General features: G+C 35.1%; 5 protein-coding genes and 1 pseudogene across 5 annotated transcripts; 4 read left to right on the forward strand and 2 right to left on the reverse strand.

Annotated features, from left to right (window-relative positions):
* The first annotated feature begins 78 nt into the window (after nt 1-78).
* On the forward strand, nt 79-1,977 carry LOC114733429 (monosaccharide-sensing protein 2-like). Its single transcript, XM_028920896.1, has 3 exons — nt 79-174; nt 511-698; nt 1,366-1,977. Exons 1-3 carry the CDS (start codon nt 82-84, stop codon nt 1,823-1,825), a joined length of 741 nt encoding a protein of 246 aa, XP_028776729.1. The 5' UTR covers nt 79-81; the 3' UTR covers nt 1,826-1,977.
* A 1,474-nt stretch (nt 1,978-3,451) lies between these two features.
* LOC114733433 (uncharacterized) lies at nt 3,452-6,421 on the forward strand. Its single transcript, XM_028920900.1, has 6 exons — nt 3,452-3,873; nt 4,314-4,374; nt 4,463-4,598; nt 4,803-5,130; nt 5,414-5,539; nt 5,640-6,421. Exons 1-6 carry the CDS (start codon nt 3,771-3,773, stop codon nt 6,077-6,079), a joined length of 1,194 nt encoding a protein of 397 aa, XP_028776733.1. The 5' UTR covers nt 3,452-3,770; the 3' UTR covers nt 6,080-6,421.
* A 1,252-nt stretch (nt 6,422-7,673) lies between these two features.
* Nucleotides 7,674-10,307, forward strand: LOC114733434 (uncharacterized). The gene is made up of 3 exons (XM_028920901.1): nt 7,674-8,367; nt 8,807-8,980; nt 10,233-10,307. The coding sequence occupies exon 1, from the start codon at nt 7,766-7,768 to the stop codon at nt 8,360-8,362; it is 597 nt and encodes a 198-aa protein (XP_028776734.1). The 5' UTR covers nt 7,674-7,765; the 3' UTR covers nt 8,363-8,367; nt 8,807-8,980; nt 10,233-10,307.
* On the forward strand, nt 8,682-11,904 carry LOC114733432 (uncharacterized). The gene is made up of 6 exons (XM_028920899.1): nt 8,682-8,709; nt 8,807-8,980; nt 10,233-10,330; nt 10,517-10,577; nt 10,835-10,960; nt 11,061-11,904. Exons 1-6 carry the CDS (start codon nt 8,682-8,684, stop codon nt 11,504-11,506), a joined length of 933 nt encoding a protein of 310 aa, XP_028776732.1. The 3' UTR covers nt 11,507-11,904.
* A 5,477-nt stretch (nt 11,905-17,381) lies between these two features.
* Nucleotides 17,382-20,748, reverse strand: LOC114733430 (RING-H2 finger protein ATL80-like; annotated as a pseudogene).
* Nucleotides 20,749-20,831: 83 nt separating this feature from the next.
* LOC114733431 (MLO-like protein 10) lies at nt 20,832-22,770 on the reverse strand. Its single transcript, XM_028920897.1, has 8 exons — nt 22,757-22,770; nt 22,593-22,662; nt 22,412-22,460; nt 22,054-22,094; nt 21,793-21,966; nt 21,677-21,712; nt 21,510-21,577; nt 20,832-20,886 (listed from the first exon to the last, which is right to left on the reverse strand). The coding sequence occupies exons 1-8, from the start codon at nt 22,768-22,770 to the stop codon at nt 20,832-20,834; spliced, it is 507 nt and encodes a 168-aa protein (XP_028776730.1).
* Between the last annotated feature and the right edge of the window lie 31 nt (nt 22,771-22,801).

Below are 22,801 nucleotides of genomic sequence, written 5' to 3' on the forward strand. Positions count from 1 at the left end.
AGGGGGGAAGCGGCGGCGTTCCCGGCGTCGGCACGGTGAGCATGTCGGCTCTTGGGACTAGCAAGGACGTAGCCAAAAGCCATGAATGATATAAATACTGTTAAACCCAATGCTTGGACACCCGGCGTCAGGCGTGCCTTGGTTGTTGGAATTGGACTTCAAGTTCTTCAGCAGGTGATTACTTTAACGTCAACTTACAGATCTTCTGATCTATACATATCTTTACTTTTTACGTCAGTTTCTTTTCGAACTTCATGAGAATTCTACGGGCAAATACTCTAGAGGAATGTTACTTTTATGTCTCAGGACTATGACAAGAATATGTTCATGATAGTCACTGTCCAAGCAGTCAAACAACCAAAAATCAATACTTCAACAAATTTTAATCCCTTAGATCTAAATGTCCATCTTGATAAACTAGCAGGTAAATAAGCTAGGGATTTTTCGTGATTGTGGTTGTTATAAGGATGATTGAATTAATGCGCGCGCGCGCGCACACATATTTTGCAGGCCGCTGGCATAAATGGGTTTCTGTACTATGGACCTCAAGTTCTTGAGAAGGCAGGAATAGGCGCTCTTCTCGCCAATTTGGGCTTTTCTGCAACATCTGCCTCGTTACTTGTTAATGTCGTCATCACATTCTGCATGCTTCCTTGTATAGGTATTTCCATGAAGCTCATGGACATTGCGGGCAGAAGGTACATATGTCTAAATATCTCTTTTAATATATATCTTTTAATATATAAAACTCGTTGTTTATCTACTGAACTAACATTTCGTCATAAAATAAGAACAAAGTACTCTTAAACTTTTGACTACTGAATGAAGGGAAGAAACATGACTGTAGATAGCCTGGTAACCTTTTGGCTTCTCAAGATTTAACTATAACGCTTCATCCACAAACCATTACAAATAGGTAAAATATATTAGTTAAAATTAAAATCTGAAGACAATATTTGTCGCTTGATACGAATCCTTTGTTTGTCATCTTGATTTTTCCTCACACAGCTTGCACTTGTAGGTGACGTTCACTTTATGCAATTTAGAGGATGAAAAGTTTTGTTTTAATATTTGGGGATTGAAGTGATGGTTAAACTTTCATCTTCGGCCGGAAACCATATAGTGTGGTTCTGTTTAAACGAGATTAACATTAAAAGTCATGTAACTTTCTATCTTTCTTTGAATGCATATCATAGATGAATGTCGAAGTCTAGCTAGAAGACTCGAATCCTTGGGGTAGGTTATATATATGGACCAACTTTATTGTAGGTTTCAATTCAAAAGTTTATTCTTTTTCATTGACAGCCACTCGTGTGTGTGTCTATGTGTATAAATATAGTGTCTCATGAATTACACGAATTGCAGGTCAATAATGCTGTACACAGTGCCCATTCTGATAGTGTGTCTGGTGGTCCTCGTGGTACGTGACTACATGCGCCTAAGTTCTGTGGTGAACGCAGCGATAACTGCTCTGAGTGTAATAGTGTACGAGAGCGTATTCTGCATGGGATTTGGAGTGATTCCCAACATCATGTGTGCAGAAATCTTCCCTACCAGTGTTCGAGGAATCTGCATTTCTATATGTTGTGTTTCGTTCTGGATCTCAACCTTGATCCTCACTTCTGTTTTCCCTTCGTTGCTTCAATTGGTTGGTCTTTCTGGTGTGTTTGGAATGTTTGTTGTTGGGTGCATCGTGTCTTGGCTCTTTGTTTACTTCAAAGTCCCTGAAACTAAAGGCATGCCTCTGGAAGTCATCACTGAGTTCTTCGCCATTGGTGCTAGCCCTAGTTCTGATATTTCTACTTTTGCTGGAACCGGAAACTGAACTCGTCCAGTTCATCGTGTGAGTGTGTCGTTTGATTGAGAAGAGTGATGTACGTAATCTTCTTTTCTTTCCGTAACTGTACAAGGCACAATTGATCTATGTATACATATATGACTCGACATCTGATGATGAAGTTTTTTGGAACATTGGTATGGCTTTAATTTGTTTTGATTCTATCGTGTCAGACTATGAGTTGCTTTTTATATGATACTGCTGTGTCATAAGGATCTAACAATAGGGCATGATTTTTATAAATTAATAAAGCTTGTTAAAATTATTCGTAATAAAAATTATTAGTTAGAACATCAGTTTATTTAGTAAGTTAAGAAGTTTTATAATTTTAGGCATACTAAGTAAAAAAAATTAATATTTTAAATAAAATATGTTATATTATGAAATATGTTAAGAATTTTTACAATAAGAATTAGAGAAGGAACTCCTACACTAAGGGGAAAAAATATGTGCCAAATCACCCCACTCAGTTTTGGCCAAAAAATCACCGAAGTAAGTTGAATATGAAGACTGAAGAACAAGTTGCAAGCATCAAGAAAATATATTTAAAACGTAATTCCAACCCTCACTTAGGCTTCTTGGTTTTTGTTTTTTTTTTTTCCGGGTAAACAAGAGGGCAAAAGCCTAAAAGACTAAAAACAAACTGATGAGACTAGATCCCAAACATTCAGTATCAAATAAGGTCCTCAAATAACCAAGGTTTAAATTCTTATTGAGAGAAGTGCCCACATTTAGTACCTGACAGTGTCTAGAATAGGATTGTCAACAAAAAAAGCAATGTCCTCAAATGTGGAGGACAAGAATCGAAAAGAGAAGAGTTTCATAAAACTCCTTTGGGCAACGAATCTGCAAGTTGATTCTGCTCCCTTGATATGTGCTGTACTTCAAGGTCCCAGTCATTCATCATTAACTTTTTTATTTGGGGGACAAAGTAAGCTCTCTGAGTTGTTGTCTTTTTTCTTCAACAAATCAATTGAGATTTTTAAATCGGATTCCAAAATCACCTTCTTGAAACTAAGATCCCAAGCGAATTTAAGTCCCTTGAAGTTGTCTATACATGCATAATGCATGTGTGTATTATTGTCGAGTGCAGACTTCATAAATAAATTTTATCCATTAATTATAATACAATAGTTCCCATAATTAATGTATGGTGTCATTTGTCATTTTGTGCGTGTATATATTCGGTTTAAAATATAAGCTAAACTTTATTTATTATATTTATCAAGAAATTAATTAAAATCAATTTAAACAATAAATGTGGAAGACATATATTTGTTTTTCCTAATATACCCTTATTAATAAAGAGAATAAGTAAAAGATATAATAAATAAATTAAAGAAGAAAAACAATATACGAGGATAAAATTGAAAAAAATTTATTAAATACTTAGATAAAAATAAATGTTATCTTATAAAAAAATTAACTTTTTAAAGAAAGTTTAGTTTACATTTTGAATCAAGGAATGTGCCTGTATATGCTTTGAGTATAATTTCGTGTGCATACATGTATTATGCTTTGATGTTTAATTTCCAAAGCACTCTTAAAGTGAAAATACTCATGACCGCCCTCCCGCGAGTAGCCCAGTCTTGCGCGATAACTATGGATGTCACTTGCAACGAACGGCACCGGAATATTCTCGCCGTCTTTACGGTCTGATTGAGAATTTGAGATAGCTTAAAGAGGCTTCTTTTCATTTGATTTTCAACGTCAGACCGGCCTTCTACGTGTCGCTCCATCTGCTACACGATTAGATCAATGGCTAGATTTGAATGAAGAGGAGAGGTTTGCAGAGGAGAGAAACCATTTGGCCTGGAACAGTGTTAGAAACGGGGAAGGCAATTCCGAGCTCAAGCTGACTCGCTAGGGTTTTAGACTTGAGAGATTCAATATTGTTTCTCTCATAGGGTGAAATTCAAATTTGGCAGTGAAAATGAATACTAGCGATTCTCAGAAGGACCCGAATGCTCTGGAGAATCGACCCGGGATCCTTGTGATTGGATCTTCCAATGTTGGCAAACGCACACTCTTATCCCGTTAGTTTCTCTCTTCTGTCTATATTCTGCCACCGCCATTCTAATAGCCTTCTCAGATATCGATAACCAAGTTTAGTTTTTTTCATGACAAACCAATAATTAAGCTCAGTTGCTTCTATATTTTGCGTGAAAGATTTTGCCACACTTTGGTTTGCATTAAATTTTTACTGTTGCCTTCTTAGAAGATTTAATTTAGAGCCGTGCCTGTCATCTAATTCATGAGATTAACTCATTGTCAATGTTCAATGATTGGATATGGCTTTTACTTGAATGACCCGTACAGAAGTGTGTTTTTTTATCTTCTGGATTTTAAACAAGATTTTGTACCAAGGCTGTGATGTTTATGTTAATCCTATGTTATTGACTCCACCATTCTTGGATTACAACTGTATTTGATTTTTTGTGGCGCAAATTGATTTGATGTACTCTGTTGACTTTAGGATTGCTCTCTACTGATTTTGAAGATGCTTCCGATTCTGCCTCTGATGTGTCTGTCCATGGGTATGTTGCTCGTGAATATTTTCTGTATCTCATTGCTTAACAATATCTCTTCAGAACTCCCTGAGTGTATGTTTTATGCAATTAACAGGTGGACTATCAATACCAAGTACTATACTGCTGATGTTTCTGTATGGATGACTCATCTTAGTGATGACTTTTCTGTTCGGAACCTGCCCATATCGCACCAATTGACTGCTTTGGTTATGGTTTTTGACATGAACGATGTTAGCATCCTTCTCTTGACACACTTTTTTTTTTGTTGGGTTTAATTTGTGTTCCTGTGTAGTTCTTGGGTAAAGAGTTATGTGATCCTTAATCATGTGTCAATTTGTTCTTGAACTATATTCTTGTTTTCCATGAAGATATATGGGCGTTAGCAATGAAAAAGTTGATGTAACACGTCTTTGATCTTCCTAAACAATGTGCAGTTATCTTCTCTAGCTGCACTCCAGGATTGGGTATCACGCACTGATATTCAAAACTTCGAGATATTATTATGTATTGGAAACAAAGTGGACCTGGTTCCAGGTCATCCAGTTCATGCTGAATACAGAAGACGACTACAGAAACTGAAAGACTCTGTTGTTGATCCTTGCTCTGAGTCCACGGAGTATGGAATATCTGACTCTGAAGGAACTAGTTTATTGGGGAATGAAGGTCCAACATGGGATTCCAGAAGATCTTGTTCAGAATGGTTCACTGAGCATGGCATTGAATTCATTGAGGCGTGCGCTTCCAATGCCGATTTTGACAAATGTAAAACTTGTTTGCCTTTCTGTTGTAATGATCTAGTCCGCTATCTAATATGACGTGGATTCCCCTCAATTTCAGAGATATGCTCAGTTTCTCATGTAGTCATATAGATGAGTTAGAATCATAATGCATGAAGATTGTCAGTTTCATACTGCAATTAGTTATTGAAGGATGACACATAATATCATTTTAGAACACCATCATGAACGATGGAAGATTATTTCCAAATCGTACTACATCAATACATGAATTGTGTCACTGAAATAAAATAAACAATTGTTGGCAGGCTTGTCTGTTGATGGTGATTCACAAGGAGTTGAACGGTTATTTGGTGCTCTTTCTGCTCATATGTGGCCTGGGATGATCTTCAAGTCTGGTGATAAAATAAGTGAACCATCAATACCTCAGAAAGGTTTTTCCTCTGTTAATTCTTCCCGTTTCTCGGAGGAGGCTACGTGCCACTGCCTTCTATATATTATATGTGCTTTACTATTTATGGTTTTTTCTTTCAGAGTCTTCTTCAGAAGAATCTGATTATGAATTGGAGTATGAAGTCCTATCTGATGGTTCAGCTGATCCTTGGGATGACACAGAACAAAGATGGGTTTCTGCTACTCCCGTAGATGCTGGAAAATCAGTTTCACAAAACAACCCCATCTCAGATTCTGAACTCAAAGATGGAACCAGGTCTGATAAACATTTACAACCATCAACTTCAAGCACTGTATTGCAGGATGAGGGTGACAAGGAAGTTGGGGATTCTGAAGAAGATGGGGTATCAGGCAAAGGTCTTGACTTAGAGGATTTGGAACAGCTAATGTCAGAGATAGGCAATATGCGTGCTGGCTTAAGACTGATGCCTGATTTCCAGAGAAGGGAAATGGCTGCAAAGTTGGCCTTGAAAATGGCTTCCGTGTTTGGGGGAGGTAGCGACGATGAAGATGAACTGTAGAGAATAAATTGTCTTCTGCTTATGAGATTCTGATAGATGTGTCTGATGAATGTCATTGTTTGGAATCTTATAAGCGCCATCTCTCTTACACAAAAATCCGAGGTTTTCTCATGCTCTTTGCGACTCATGGTTATATTTCCGGAACAGAACATTCCGTTCAAAATTGAATCTCTAGTCATGTTCATGGTGCCTTTCAGGGTTTTAATGCTGTGACATGCTCAGATAATTTATTATACAAAGTGCGAGCATTTACAGAGTGTTTTAAAGATCTGGTCTTGATTTTTTCTTCTCGGTCTGTAAAAATATAGATCAAATCCAAGTTGCACTTAGGGATGGACGAAAGTGACATATTTTCGTACCTGCACACTTTGTTTTTCCTGCTGGTCTTAGGTTTAGTGGGGTAAGAGATTGGAGCTGTTATTATCAGTTCAGGGGATAGTGGCGTGTGAGATACTGAGATATTTAAACCTGATAAGGTGTTTGGCAAAACAACAACGGGAAAAAAAAAAAAACAAAGAAAGAAACTGATAGAGCGGGTAAGGTAGTTTGTCCGAAATGAGTGCCCCGTGGTTCGCGGAGAAAATTACGTCCAAGGACCTAGAAAGTTAAGCTAAATATTTCCTTGGTGAAACTAGGAGTATTCTTCGCCAATGTGTCGGGCCTACTCAAGAAATAACAACAATTTGGTGTTGAAATAACGAGTATCCTTCTTAAAGAGTGTTCACATTAGAATTTTTAAGATCGCGAGATTTTAAATATAGTCCTCTTTTGGTAATACTAAAGAGAGAAATGACGTAAGCAGCATGGAAAGTGGGTATGGACTATAAAGTCGCTATTTTTTAAAGAGAATTATTATGAAATTCTGGATGAGAAGTATAATTATTTAAAAGTTTCAATAATAATAAAATAATCTATAATGATAAGTTTTAAAACAATAAATAAAAACTGCTCAAACTTATTACTACCTCTGGTTCTAATTATGAGAGTTAGTTGATTAATTTGAAGAGATTAAGAAAAGAAGTTAAGTTAGTTATTTGTAATAAATATATATTATTTTTCTTAAAATATCCTTATTAATCAAGTGTATTGGCTAAAATTATCATTAGAATTAATTTGAAAAAAATGTATAAATATAATAAACAAAATGGATTAAAGTCTTATATTTAGAATCAAAATAAAAATCAAATAAAATCTTATATATTAAAAACCGAAAGCAGTACTTTCTAAAGAATCAGTTTCTAAGAGAAAGGAACGAGAAGAGAAGAGGAGAGAATAATAAATGCAGGGAAAAGGTATGCAGAAAGAGAAGGAAAAGCAATGCGATGGAGTTTATCCCGATTTGAGTTGAAAACAATAAAGAGTGACCTCATCAAGCCATCATTGGGTTTGGATGTAACAGCTGAATTGACACTCACCGTCCTGTTTTAATCTCATCATGTTCCCACCTCATCTGGCAAAATTTATCGGCTGTTACTTTTCTACCTTTGTGTTCCCACTACAGCTAAACTACAGCACAATAAAAACAAAACCTGAATTTTTTTTTAAAAAAAAAATTATGTTTGATCTGTGCTCTCTTCAATCTATAGATATTTTAAGGAAAGAATGTAGGTGAAGTACTAGTTTAAAATTGTAAAGCCATCGTGTTCAGCGGAAAGAGCAGAGAGGGAGAAGCTTCGAGACTCTCAAATGGAGAACCCCAGCCGTCGTCCGGTTGACGACCTTCGCCTTTATTTGCCTTCGTCACCGTCGGAGTTCATAGTCACTGTCACTGTCTCCTCCACCGTTCAAGCGGAGAGAGCAGAGGGGGGGAAGCCTCGAGACTCTGAAATGGAGAGCCCCAACCGTCATCCGGTTTGCGTCGTTGACCTTCATATGTGTTTGCCATCGCCGGTGTTCAGAGTCCATGGCTCCTCCACCATTCAAGCGGAGAGAGCAGAGCGGGGGAAGCCTCGAGACTCTGAAATGGAGAGCCCCAACCGTCATCCGGTTCGCGTCGTTGACTTTCGTATGTGTTGGCCACCGCCGGTGTTCACAGTCCCTGTCTCCTCCACCATTCAAGCACATGACAATATATCAGGGATGCCTCCGGATGATGTTGTTGAAATCGCATATAATGTTTCGAGAGACTTGGAGATAAAAGATTGGAACAGTGTTGGAGCTCCTGGTCGCGATGAAGATGATCGCCCTTCGCAAAACATTTTAAATTTTGGGAATTTTATTTATAATGGGGGAAGTTTTGCAGGCAATAGCACCGGCAGTATCAACGGTAACAATAACCAGTAAGGTCGGCCTCAGAGCAACGTTAACCAGTGTGTAGAATGTGTTATTTTCACCAATAAGACGGAGGATAACTTGGATCTCCCTTCTTAATCCCGATAATTTTGGGTTATTAGTTAATCTCCCAAATGAGGGATTTAGTTACCCCTAAGAGGGTTATTGTATCTCATTGATATTAATGACATTTCATTTTCTTTATTCTCGTTTCTTTACAAAACATAATAGATGAACAATCATATCTAGGTTTCTTATTCACCTCTCTCTCTCTAAGCACTTTTCTTCTATCATGTACCTATTATATTCTTTACGGAGGTCAGACTTCACAATGTATAAAGCCTCAAGGAAAGTGTTGTGTCATTTGTACTACAAGGTTAGACTCTCCAAAATTGTGTGCACGTGGACATAGATGAACCAATTTTATGTGACATTTTCAAATTAATATACAAGTAGGCTTTAATGTGGAAGAAATTCTGCGCAAGTATATTCGCTATGCTCTGAATGAGAAACCATTTAACCCTGATGTGGTAGCTGATTTAATTCAGCTGAGGAGAGCTTCTATGTTAAATGACTCCCAAGTTGCGGAGATTCTGAATGAAATCTCACGACGAATTGTGCGAGACAAAGGTAAGTTACTCCTCATATAGCATAGGTCAGTGGAGTAGTTTTGGGTTAACCTCAGGTCCTGCTATAAATATTATGATGTAGGGAACAAAATTTGTACATGGATTTTATTATGTCTAATGAGTTTTGGCTGCAGGGAGTGCTACTCATATAAGAATGTCATTCTAAATGAATGTTGGTTTCCATCCAGGAAATTTGCACTAAAACAGTGGTGGTTCATTAGAGTAATCTTAGGTCATGTTTGGTATGAGGTATTAAAGTTTAAGGGATTGGGAATGGAGTTGGGAATGGGAATGGGCATGGGATTGGAGTTGGTATTGAGTTTTAAAATTATGTTTGGTATGGGATGGGATTAAGAAAAAATAGGTAAGACCCAACTCAAATGAAAATTAGGAAAAAGACATAACTGCCCTGGTCTTCTTCCGTTCCTTGACCTTCCAAAAATCCATCCCCGCTGGGTGGCTGAGTACCCATCAATAGAATGAATCAGGAAAATATGGGGGGGAAAAGGCAAAGCAGAAATTAAAATCAGAAACATAAACCGTAAAATTGAAATCTAAGCACCCAATGCAGAATCGTCAATGGCGTCAGACCTGGAAGGCTCGTAGGCTTCAATTTTTTTAATTCATTTGAAGTACAAGGTATGGGTTTTAATTCATTTGAATCAAAGGTCTTGTCTGCTTCATTTACCAAAAGGGTTTGCCATTTTGGACGCAATCTTATTTTAACCACTAGGTTTTTGTTATTGCAATGGAAATCAAAGATCGAAATGCTCTCAGACACAGGAAATGGAGAAGACGAACTGGAGATCAAAGATCGAAGCTCAGATTGAGGGGAGAAGGATGAAGATTGATTAGTAGTTTGTATGTGAATAATGTTTTGCTAATGTTGGGAGACTCGGCAATTTGAAAATATAAATCAATTTTAAGGGAGTAGACCTTATATGAATGGTTTGGAAGTTTGTGTTTGGATAGTGATCTCTAGAAGATGTCATTACAATTAAAGGTGTGTTGTAGCTGACCTTAAATCATAATTTTGAGAAGTAGCAACTTGAAAGCCATAGAGCGATGATGAGATAGAATTGATCCTTCTTTCATTACCTGTCTTCCATCATACCCAACTACTGCTTATTGTGAATGAATCCAATATTTTTACCCATTGTAATTAAATGAAAATGTCTTAAGATTTTGGATTCACGATTTATTGTTATTTCATTCTCTCTGACTTCTATTACATTGTATTTTAATGTTTTTAGGCCCTGTAGTCATGGATGCATCAGGCTATACAGAGAAGAGTTTCAAGAGAAAACTTGCTGTTCAGGCTCTTTTTGGAAAAGTCTTCTATTTATCTGAGGTGTGTGGCTGGACAGTCAGTATAAATTAACATTCTTCCTTTGATGCAAAATATGAAATTTGTTGAAGAACAACTAATTTCGTTAATTTATGGCATCATAGCATTCCCTTTCATCATGGCGGTGCTCATCCTTCTGTACTGCTCCGTACTGGACGTTTTTCTTTATCTTCTGGTACTTGGATACAGCGTCAGGAGCGTGCTTTAAAGAGAATTTCGGGCCTCAACTATGGCTACTATGCTGGCCATTGTGAGCTAATCTTTGTTTTGAAGTCACATTTCTCTTGACTGATAACTATCTTTTGGCAGAGGATTATAGCAGCACCTATACTGTCGTTTTAGTAATTATGCATGAAGATGGTCAGTTTCATACTGCAATTTGTTATTGAAGGATGACACATAATATCATTTTAGAACACCATCATGAACGATGGAAGATTATTTCCAACTCGTACTACATCAATACATGAATTGTGTCACTGAAATAAAATAAACAATTGTTGGCAGCCTTGTCTGTTGATGGTGATTCACAAGGAGTTGAACGGTTATTTGGTGCTCTTTCTGCTCATATGTGGCCTGGGATGATCTTAAAGTCTGGTGATAAAATAAGTGAACCATCAATACCTCAGAAAGGTTTTTCCTCTGTTAATTCTTCCCGTTTCTCGGAGGAGGCTACGTGCCACTGCCTGCTATATATTATATGTGCTTTACTATTTATGGCTTTTTCTTTCAGAGTCTTCTTCAGAAGAATCTGATTATGAATTGGAGTATGAAGTCCTATCTGATGGTTCAGCTGATCCTCGGGATGACACACAACAAAGATGGGTTTCTGCTACTCCCTTAGATGCTGGAAAATCAGTTTCACAAAACAACCCCATCTCAGATTCTGAACTCAAAGATGGAACCAAGTCTGATAAAAATTTACAACCATCAACTTCAAGCACTGTATTGCAGGATGAGGGTGACAAGGAAGTTGGGGATTCTGAAGAAGATGGGGTATCAGGCAAAGGTCTTGACTTGGAGGATTTGGAACAGCTAATGTCAGAGATAGGCAATATGCGTGCTGGCTTAAGATTGATGCCTGATTTCCAGAGAAGGGAAATGGCTGCAAAGTTGACCTTGAAAATGGCTTCCGTGTTTGGGGGAGGTAGGACGATGAAGATGAACTATAGAGAATAAATTGTCCTGTGCTTATGAGATTCTGATGAATGTCATTGTTTGGAATCTTATAAGCGCCATCTCTCTTACACAAAAATCCGAGGTTTTCTCATGCTCCTTGCGACTCATGGTTATTTTTCCGGAACACACATTCCGTTCAAAATGGAATCTCTAGTCACGCTCACGGTGCCTTTTCAGGGTTTTAATGCTGTGACATGCTCAGATAATTTATTATACAAAGTGCAAGCACTGTACAGGGTGTCTTAAATATCTGGTCTGGTGCAGAGTGTTTTAAATATCTGGTCGTGATTTTTTTTTCTCGGTCTGTAAAAATATCTCGTAGTGTCAGTTATGCGCTTTTTAGATAAGATCAAATCCAAGTTGCACTTAGGGATGGGCGAAAGTGACATATTTTCGTATCTGCACACTTTGTTTTTCCTGATTTGCAGGTCTCAGGTTTAGTGGGGTAAGAGATTGGAGCTGTTATTATCAGTTCAGGGGATGGTGGCGGGTGAGATACTGAGATATTTAAACCTGATAAGGTGTTTGGCCAAAAAACAAAAAGAAAAAACTGTTTGAGCGGGTAAGACAGTTTGTCTGAAATGAGTGCCCCGTGGTTCGGAGAAAATTACGTCCAAAGACCTAGAAAGTTAAGCTAAAGATTCTTTGGTGAAGCTAGGAGTATTCTTCGCCAATATGTCGTCCCTACTCGAGAACTAACGACAATTTGGTGTTTGAAATAACTAAGACTCCTTCTTAAGGAGAGTTTACATTAGAATTTTTAAGACCTCGAGATTTTAAATATAAATAATTTTGTCCTCTTTTGGTAATACTAAAGAGAGAAAGGATGTAAACAGCATGGAAAGTGAGTATGGAGTATGAAGTCACTATTTTTTAAAGAGAATTATTATGAAATTCTAAGTAAGAAATATAATTATGTAAAAGTTTCAATAATGATAGAGTAAATGGTAATTGCTCAAATTTATGACTTCCTAAAAAATCAGTTTCTAAAGAAAGAGGAGAGAAGGGAAAAGGGATGATGATGAATGCAGGGAAAAAGTAGGCAGGAGGGGAAGCAATGTGATGGGGTTTATCCCGTCTTGGGTTGGAAACAATGAAGAGTGGCCTCATCAAGCGATCATTGGGTTGGATGTAACAGCTGAACTGACACTCATTTTCCTTCCTTAATCTCATCATGCTCCCACCTCATCTGGAAAAACTTGTCGACTGTTACTTTTCTACTTTCGTGTTCCCACTACAGCTAAACTATAGCAAAATTAAAACGAAACCTGAATTTTGAAAAAAACTTATATTTGATCTGTGCTCTCTTCAATCTGTAGATATTTTAAGGAAAGGCTGGTTAAAAAAAAAAGATATTTAAGGAAAGAGTCTAGTTGAAGTACTAGTTTAAAATTGTAAAAATTAAATTAAAATGCTGGTTTTGATCTTTCTATTTCGCTTTCCATTATTACAAAGAGGACAAGAGAGGACAACCTAGGAAGGACAATGATGTGGAGTCCCTCACACTTCATCCCCACCAAAAAAGCAAAAGGAAGAAGTAATTAAAGCAGATGCATTCAATTATCAGCTTTCTACTGGCATCACTAGCCCAATTGCTCATGCTTTCACCTTCTCTCTCTCTTCTCCTTCTTTTTCCCTTAACTTTCTAGGATGAATCATTTGAATTAAGTGCGGATAAGCTAAATTTAATATATTATCAGATGTTTAAAGTAAAATACATGAGTAATTCTAAACTGTGCATTTTTAAAGTTATACAAATCCCAGTTGCAATCCCTGTTACAGATATTTTCTTTGGAAAGGAAGCAGAGATAGGATCGATGCAATAGGGGGCCGCAGAGCCTAAATCGCATCTCTGCCTTCGCCATTACTTCAAATTTATATAAAATAAGAAAAATGAATAATGCTATTTATAATATACAAATATAATGTGTTGTGCTATGATACTTTTTCCCCATTCTTCACTTCGGGGGGTGTTTGGGTGATAATGATTTGAGAAAAAATCACCCAAACACTCTTAAAAAAACCAAAACCATAGTTTTGAGAAAAGTAAAAAAATTTTGTTTTTGGAAAAAAAAAAGAGAGTATGAGAGCCTATAGGATATATATCTTGTTGTTTTTTTTTTATAAACATATTTTTTTATAAATATATTTAATCTTATATCTTATAAATATTATACATATATTATTTATTAATTATATTATCTTATATATTATTATTATTTAATAAAAAATAATTAACAATTTTATTCTTTCAATTAAAATATATCATAAAATTTTTTTCTGTAATTATTATATTAACTTATGCCTTTTTAGTAATTTGTACATGTAAAAAGTGTTTCTGGTAACAACTATCCAAATACTCTCATTTCTCATAATCACTTTTTCACAAAATCTATTTTTCAAAAAATCTATTTTTTTCAAAATCTATTCTCCAGAAGCTATTCTCCAAACTATGATTTGGTTATATCCAAACACCCTTTGATCGCACTCACAAAGGCTTATACACACTGCCTCATGTTTAATCAAAGCTTAAAAAGTACTAGGTGGCCCCCACACTATGCTATAATTTTATATTAGATAGTACTTAAATCAAGTTTTTTGTATTTATTATAATTAGAACACATAGTCTGAAAAAGATGATATAATTAATATAAACAATTTGATGACCATTTTTTTTCCCAATTCACTCTTTGCTATTGGTTCAGTAATTTAACAAAAAAAAAAAAGTAAAAGAAGAGGGACGGGTGCCACCTATAACTGCTGAGCATTGAATAATAATAAAAACAATGCTCTTTAGTGATCTTTCTTGGTAATATCATTAATATGATTCCCAAATACATGTGTCCATAATTAATCACTTGATGGAATTGGGACATTCCACATAACGTGCATATTCCTCTTTTGAGGTGCAAAATGCAAATATGTGGAATGTAACAAAACCATGAAGCGATTAATTATGTACACATATATCTATTTGGGAATCATATTAATCATTTTATTAGAAAAGGATCAAGATCAACACATGGAATCTTTTAATTTCCCACACTTTTAAGAAGTCTGTACAGACGAAAGCTATTGTACAAATCAGGTTTCAGGGAGTTCATAAAAATAAAAAAAAAGCTTTAAGGATAGAAAATTATTTATATATAACTTAAAATCTAAGATAATTTTATACGGTTTAATTAATAACTTATAAAAAAATTACAATATTAAGAAATTTTACAGTAAGTGAACATCGTATAATTTTTTTAATAATTACATTACTTTTATATTACTTAAATTGTACGGCTTACGTCAGATTTCATAGGAAGTACTGAATTACGAGACCCGTAGTCTATTCAATTTCAATACGCACCGTTTAAACGCCCTTTTTCCCTTCCTCTAGAAGAGTAATCACGCGCGTGGGTCTATTTACGCGCCCAGCCAAGGGCACGTGACGTTCTCTTAAGATGTATGGCGGCCCTAATTAGCGAACGGTGGAGATTGTGAGGTAACAAGTGAGTAGGATGAGGCCACGTTTCACTTCTTCAAAATTCATTTGATGCCCTCTTGAATTTAGCTTCATCTGTTATTACGTGGAATCGAACGAATAATCCAGATCTTTGACTCGCGAATGGTGCTCCTTATCACTGAGTTATATATCTTATATAGCCGTCCAAATCATTGAGTGCTCCTCTACCCTGCTTTACTCCTTCATTTAAAATATAATACAATGTAAAATTTACAACAACTCATACTATGTATAAAAACTAATTTAATATTCAATTTATCTTAAATATGAAATTTTAATATATTTTATCTCTTATATTTATTTATTTTTTAAAATAATTCTCGTAATAGTTGTATATGCCAGATGTTTAATCAAATGTTATATTTTAGATAATATATAAAATCAGTAAGAATATTTTAAGAAAGACAAAACTTGATTATTATAAATAACTAACTAAATTAATTTTCTTATTTTAGTTGAATTAGTCAATTAGTTTTTATGTTAACAACTGAAGGTGTTATTATTTACATGGCAATGATAAGTTACCCCAATGTCAACACTTTCTGTATGCTGGGAGAAGTTCTAAATTTGAATCTGGTGTTAAGATGTTTTTGTGTGCATGTGTGTAGAGCATATAAATTTATGAGGCAAAAAAAAGCAAATTTGAAATGAATTTATTTGGTAAAAATATTTCAAAAGAAGGAGCAAAAATAAGCACGAGGTTTTATCAGAAAAAAATATATAAGCACGAGCTAGAAATGTGAATCCAATCTCCACTTTCCACTCCTTGGACACAAAAGGAAGAAAAAATAAAATAAAGGAGAGGAACAAAATGAGGGGGGAAAAACCATTGACGAAAACAAAAATATTACTCCCCCGCTGCGCTCGTGTATATAAAAGAATTCAGGAAGTCTCCTCCTAATACCAAATATATCTTATTGATTAAAAAGTTTTTTTATACACTTCATTAAATTGAATTTATTAAACATACTTTGTAACTTATATCTATGAAAAATAAATACTTTTAATTAATTTATGAATTAGTTATTTATTTCTTACATACAAATGCAAAAAGAAAAAGAAAAATGAAAACTCCTACATGGGGGAAAAAGGAGAGGGAAGTTTAGTTTAACGGATGCGGTTGGATCTCAGGTTTAAAAAAAAAAAAAAAAAAGATTTGGTTGGATTAGTTGGCTTACACGCAAACCCATGTTTCTCCCTCCCCTTTGTCCACCTCCTCTCTCTTACCATTGTTCTTCCCCCTTTAATGCTCAACCCATCACTTATCGACACCTCAATGCCTCCTTTTCCATTTATTTATAAATATAATTAAACCATCATGCTTAATTACACTACATCCGGCTTCAAAATTGTCTTTGGTAAGCACATATATTTTTATTGGAGGCAATCTAATCAGTCTTATTTGAGATATTATCAGGTATTAAATATAAATACCTCTCTAAAAAAAGATTCAAACACTGGTTTGTCACCTTATGATAGAGTGATTACTTTTGCTAAGCCTAATTCATTAATTAATTCAGAATTCATATTTTATTTCTTTTCAGACTTCTTTGTAAGGCGTGTGGAAATGACAAATGAGGATGTGTCCATGGGATAAAAAATAATATAAAATATTTTTATTTCACTTATAAATGATAAGTTACTACGTCTATCTGATTCTTAACATAAGAACTAGTTTAACATTCAATTTAGTTCTAAATATAAAACACCAATTTAATATGTCTCTTATATTTATCTATGTTTTTAGTATAGTTTTCGTAATAATTGTACATATTAAAAATTTTATCACATGATAGTTTTTGCTAATAAAAGTATTTTAAGAAAGACAACACCTATTTATTACAAATAACTAACTTGATTAGTTTTCTTAATCTATTCAAATTAACTAATCAGTTCTTAGATTAAATATTGAGGGAAAATAGTATAATTGGTATTATTTAAAATGATTGCTCATCCTTTTCCGGCCGAAATAAAATTGTTCATCTTTTTTTATAGTCACACTAGCTTGATCTTTGAGAACATTTTTAGGTCGTACATATTTTAAGAAGCACTAATGATAAATTTAAAACCACCACAAATGGACTAACCTTCACGATTGATTATCATTTAACTTTTCAGGGCCCCTTTTTTTAAAAAATATGTTACTATATTAAGGTCAACCTAACATTTTTCCCCCCCAAAATCTTTTATATTTTAGCCTATCTAAACTAATTAACCAAAGATCTTACTGGCCCAACAAAAGAAAGCTAACTGGACAAACCGTTCCTTCGGCATTTCGAACGCCGATGCGCCGATGCACCAGTCTCTTAAAATTAAATTATATACACTACTCGCCTTAAAAAATACCATATGGTACAGAGTCCATGAATAGAAAATTGTAATTTTTTTGTCCTTATTTGATTTACATGGATCATACTCCAATCATTTAAAACGTATGAGACAGTACATAATTTGGAAGATTACCAATTTGAAACATGAAAATTTGAAGGAAAAAAAAATCCAAATATCATCCCCCTAATTAGTCAAATCTAAGAAAGAAAAATTCTAGGATTACATTAAGAAAAAAAATACCAGTTTCTTTTTTTCAATTTATGGAAGGAATCCAACATTATCTCTGGGCCGTTGGTGGTGGCTAGTCGAGCTATTAGCATAATCATTATTAGCTGTAGTGGCATTATCATCATGTCTGGACTTGAGCTCTGGTTCACTACCGCTAGTTCCGGTAGCTTCACCGCCGCGAACCGCCGGGTAAAGGCCGCACCTACGGCACCTCGGAGGCAGAACAAGAATCTGCCGACACGAGGGGCACGAAGAGTGGGACCCAAGCCAGGTGTCTATGCACGCCGCGTGGAAGCCGTGGCCACACTGCGGAAGAACTCGGATCTCGTCAGCTCCGACGAATTCGGCCAAGCAAATCGCGCACTCCGACGCGGCCAACCACTTCTCAAATTGCTGTCAATGTAAGTGAATTTCGGCATGGATTGGAGCACCTTCTTCTTGAGACCTTTGTTGGCCAGAGACTGTCCCGGAGCTCCACCGCCGGCTCCGGATCCACCGCGACGGAACCAGGTGCATCGGCAGACAGCTATGAGGGCCACGGTGCATATGAGAGCGCAGAGCAGAGACGCGAGGATGACCACGAAGTCTGATTCCAAAGCGACGGCCTCCGGAGGCGGCGCTGCTGCGGTGATGGTGCAGCGGCGGCGACGGAGGTGGAGTTCTCAGTGGATTTGAGAATACGAGTCATGGGAAGGGCGTGAAAGGGTAAAGTGGCAATTGCGAGGTGGCTGTAAGAAGGACACAAGGGAGAGAGAAGTGGGTATTTATAATTGGGGATAAGAGACGATAGTGGCATAGAGGATGATTACCTCTCGTCCTCAAGTAAACAAAATGCTTGACTTATAAACCCCACAGCCACTCAACGGCCAACGTCTGGTTTCAGTGCAACTACACTGCTAATTCCTCTTCCCACTTTTGACTTGTCTGCCTTCTTAATACTTATTCGCGCACATCGTTACTTTTTTTTTAATATTACCTTCTCTTTTAATTATAAAAACTAATTGACTAATTTAAAAATTAAAAAAAATAATAAATTAGTTATTTAATAAATACGTGTTTTTTTTCAAAAAATATCCTTGTTAATCAAGGTGTTGATAAGAACTATCATTATTAGAAGACAATTTGGGAAAAAAATACATAAATATTAGAAACAAAGTGGATTGAGGTTTTATATTTATGACCAAAATAAAAGTCAAATGAGATCTTATATTAAGGACCGAAAGTAGTATTTTATATTTTAAATTTTTAAAACAATATAATTTGTTTATAATTTTTTATTTGAATTTGACTAATATTTAGTTTTTTATTTTTTTATTATTTCATTTCTTTCTTGACGCATTTCTTACTTACAATTTTTTTTAATCTTTTTTCTTATTTATTATAAAGGCATATTTAAAAATAAATTTACTTCTAATATATTTACTATTATTTTAAACTAATTTTAACTAATTATTTGCTATCTATGAATTAGTTTTTTAAACTTATAATAAGGATAGGAAGAGTATAACCATTAATTTGTGGAAAATTTTTGTTCTTCAATATAAATTATTTATTAATTTTTGGGAAAGAGAACAAGGGAAAGAATTGCGAGAATGATTTATAAATATAGGAGAGAAAAACTTTAGCGTGAATATTTAAAAATTTTTATCAGTTCAACATATCACTTACTACTTAGTATGTGAACATACCTTTTTACAAGACACTTTGAAAAAGCCATAAATAATTCTTATGAAACTTATCGAGATATTAATCAAGTTTTTCTTAAATATTACTCTTATTTTTATTAAGTAAGGGAGAGAATCATAATGGCAAATATAATTTTTTTATTTGATCTTAGTAAAATTAGAAAATTCATTATATTTTCAAACAAAGTTAATAGTTTAGTCAACCCTCCTCCGATTCAATGAAACTTTACAATAGTTTTTTTTTTTTTTGGGGGGCCAGAGGTTTATATTAGGATCACGGGAAGTGAGTTAGCTATGATTTTTTTAAAACTGTCCAATCTTTTATATTCGTCCTTATTTACTAGTGTCTCATTTAGAATATAGTATTAATTACACCCTAATTTTGAACATCTTTAAAAAGTGTTCTTAATTATCTCTTAAAAGAACGAAAATACCTTATATTTTTCTAACACGATACTTAGCAAAAAAATGCCGCATAATTTAAAAAGAGAGAGTGTTGCCCCTAAGACTCAAAGGCGTATTTTTATAATTAAATTATTTTTGGCAGGAAATGGTGTTATTTTGAAGGAACGAAAGGTCAAAATACACTGGCCTCTAATTAGCAGAGGTTGAAGTGGATAAAAATTTTCCGACGTGGTGTGGATATTTGATTTTGGTTTTTAGTTACTACATTTAATCAATTAATACATCAATCAATTGTAAAGCAGTACTCTGATTTCAGATCACATGTTTTGGCCTGTTAATGGGCAAAATGACAAAACTAAAATAAAGGCAATCTATAAAAACTATATTGACCCTATAATTTATTATTCTTTTGGCTGTTTTTTAAAAATACATATATTAAATAAAAATAAAATTATTAGTAATTAAATTGTAAGATAGAGTTAGTGAAGTTTATTAAGGTTCTCTCAATTCTGATAAATGAGTTAAAAATGTCTTGTAAATAGGATGAGCCAAGTATTTAAAACTAAAATAAGCTGACACTGATTTTAATATTTAATTTCTGAGATGCGTGTCTGTCTATAACCAAAAATGGAAAAAAAAAAAATTCCAAGGATATGCATACAAGTGGAAAACTTTCCTAGATTACTGAATGATATATGACTGATAATACTAGCCATGCGATTGATGTTTGGATTCTGCAGTTTCTGGCATATGTTGGTCATCTTCATGCTCCACTCTCACACTAAAACTGGTTTTGAATGATATAGGCGAAGTAGAGAGAGGGTCTGATTCAATATCTGAGTTATCTTCTTGTTGTTGGCTCTCATAGGGGGAGTGGCCAGTTGTTTTGAAACGACGTAGTTTGGTTGCAGAAGAGGGCAGTGATCCTGATGAAGCATTGGATTGGTTGTTACTAGGAGACTTGTTTCCTGCCTGCTTCTTTTCACAGCCATTCGCCAGTTCTTTAACGCCTTTGATGTTTGCTCATCAAATATGGACGTCTTCATCGTTGATCCCATCTGCAAAAACGCAGCGTTTCCCATTATATATTTAATTAATTAACAAAAATGATCATCTCAATAATTATTTAAATAATTAATAAATGGAAGATATGTACGTACCTGGGTTACAAAGCGTATAATGGAAGTGTAATGTAGCTGCAGAGACAGAGAACTGCAGTCCTGCAAAAATCCATTCAGAATAGGTTGTTAGAAGTTGGTCTCCCATCCCAACTTACACCAAAACCAATGTTGAGGTGTTCGCGCCTTGTAGCCCAACTAACACCAACTATCTTCTTCAAGATTTTTTTAAACATAAGATTGTGAGTTCGAATCTTTGATAGGGGTATGATATATATGTGAGTAATTGTTTAAAAAAAAGAAAGAAACAAGATTTGGACATGGTTTCATGATTAAAATCTATTTTGAGTTTTTTTTTTTATTGTTTGGCTAGCATGTGGTTGATACCTTAATTTAGACCAGAAAGTGATTTTAGAAAGCTCTCCCAACAGTCTAGTGTTTGTGTATGGCTATGGCAAGTCCACAACAGTTTAGTTAATTCTGGGTGGAGTCAGCTACCCTTTCTCTATCTCACTAGTCACTCTAGTCTCTATGTATGATATAGGATATTTTTTTTTTTTTTAAGAAGCCATGCTTTTAATAAATAATCAACAATATAATTCATCTTAAGCTGGTCAAAAATAAAAAATCATCTTAAATTCCACGCAAACATAATGTCACAATCTATTCATTAAGAGCATTTAAATCCTATTTAAGGGGTCACATCATTGCTGAGAAAGGCTTACCCTAATGCGACTTTCACAATGGCAAGCTTGTAGTCCATATGGAAACAATTTTTTAGCCCAAAAGAATACTGCAAATACAGGGGCATTACCGTAATTTTAGGAAGGCAGCACAAAGACATGTGAATTAGTTATTCAATAATAAGTGAAGGAAGAAAATAGCTCATTACCCATATCCACAAGAAATAAGTTATTTGAAAAGCATTCTGCAGAATAAGAAAATCTGTGAGTTTCCACCTTAATCACCAGAGAAAAGCTAGAAGGCTAAGAAGAAAGAGTTAAAGACCTGGAAGAGAGCGAAATGGATAAGATGAAGAACTAACTGAGGGCGACCAAACCAGAAGTATTTGTCTGAGCCTTGAACAAGAGGAATTCCTTGTACAACCGCATGTTTTTCTGTGATTTCTAGAGCCATTTTTGCCAGAATTGCTTGAAGTTTTGTTCCAACCGCCATTATTATCTGCCATCAAATTTTACCTCTTTTTACTTCAACAAATCAACCACTCATTATTATTCTTCTTTTCAAGACTAATTAATTGCTACTTACAGCCAAAGGAAGTATGGATGCCCAAACCATTGTGTGCCATCCTGCATATTACATTCAACAACCCAACCATCATACATTAGTTGTCATTTCAAACAGACTTACCAAGAAAACACAATTTTATCCTTGTTTATCTCGAAGTTGGTCTGCTGACTGGATCCATCTGTTATTACTATATATATGGGTTGAGCCACTAGTTCAATGGCTTCACTCTTACTCTCTTAAAATAGGAGATTGTGAGTTTGATCTCGTCCGGTGCATGTGTTGGAATCAAGTCATCAGACCAAATTTTGGAGAAAAGAGGGCAATACAGTGTTTTTGAACAAGAGAATCTCTTATCCTAAATAAGTAGTTCGCTTACCGTCAACATTTAGCAACAAGAAACCACAAATGATGCCCACAGGACAGGACTGTCAAAAACACAGAGAAATATGGCAATTAAACAGAGAAAGCATTCGATTTTTCAAAGGAAAAAAATGCATATTGGGAAGAACCAAACATGCATAACTAAATACTGCAAATTACCTTACTCCCACAACTACCTTGAAGTCATCTTCTAAGGATCTTTTATATACTTTTGGAGTTGAATTGACTGCCAGGAGCAAGATGGACCTATACATAATAATAGTACATCATTGGATTGTCAAAAATTGTAGCTAGTTCATCTAACTTGGAAAGAATTTGTTCTCTGGATTAAAACACTCACAGTGATAAATCCATTGCGCAAAGCCAAGTAATCAGCCTTACCAAC

The sequence above is a fragment of the Neltuma alba genome, unplaced genomic scaffold (assembly GCF_004799145.2).
Source record: "Neltuma alba isolate B1F8T4 unplaced genomic scaffold, ASM479914v2 tig00012997_pilon, whole genome shotgun sequence".
NCBI classification, from domain to species: Eukaryota; Viridiplantae; Streptophyta; class Magnoliopsida; order Fabales; family Fabaceae; genus Neltuma; species Neltuma alba.

Excerpts from the sequence above, each read along its gene's own strand:
- LOC114733429 (XM_028920896.1), top strand. The coding sequence starts at position 82 with ATGAATGATATAAATACTGTTAAACCCAATGCTTGGACACCCGGCGTC. Across the intron at positions 175-510 it reads GACTTCAAGTTCTTCAGCAG|GCCGCTGGCATAAATGGGTT; the intron begins GTGATTACTTTA and ends CATATTTTGCAG. Across the intron at positions 699-1,365 it reads ATGGACATTGCGGGCAGAAG|GTCAATAATGCTGTACACAG; the intron begins GTACATATGTCT and ends CACGAATTGCAG.
- LOC114733433 (XM_028920900.1), top strand. The coding sequence starts at position 3,771 with ATGAATACTAGCGATTCTCAGAAGGACCCGAATGCTCTGGAGAATCGA. Across the intron at positions 4,375-4,462 it reads TCTGATGTGTCTGTCCATGG|GTGGACTATCAATACCAAGT; the intron begins GTATGTTGCTCG and ends TGCAATTAACAG. Across the intron at positions 5,131-5,413 it reads CAATGCCGATTTTGACAAAT|GCTTGTCTGTTGATGGTGAT; the intron begins GTAAAACTTGTT and ends AATTGTTGGCAG.
- LOC114733434 (XM_028920901.1), top strand. The coding sequence starts at position 7,766 with ATGGAGAACCCCAGCCGTCGTCCGGTTGACGACCTTCGCCTTTATTTG.
- LOC114733432 (XM_028920899.1), top strand. The coding sequence starts at position 8,682 with ATGTATAAAGCCTCAAGGAAAGTGTTGT. Across the intron at positions 8,710-8,806 it reads AGCCTCAAGGAAAGTGTTGT|GCTTTAATGTGGAAGAAATT; the intron begins GTCATTTGTACT and ends ATATACAAGTAG. Across the intron at positions 10,578-10,834 it reads TGGCTACTATGCTGGCCATT|CCTTGTCTGTTGATGGTGAT; the intron begins GTGAGCTAATCT and ends AATTGTTGGCAG.
- LOC114733431 (XM_028920897.1), bottom strand. Across the intron at positions 22,461-22,592 it reads CCTTAGAAGATGACTTCAAG|TCCTGTCCTGTGGGCATCAT; the intron begins GTAGTTGTGGGA and ends TGTTTTTGACAG. Across the intron at positions 21,967-22,053 it reads CATCCATACTTCCTTTGGCT|ATAATAATGGCGGTTGGAAC; the intron begins GTAAGTAGCAAT and ends ATTTGATGGCAG.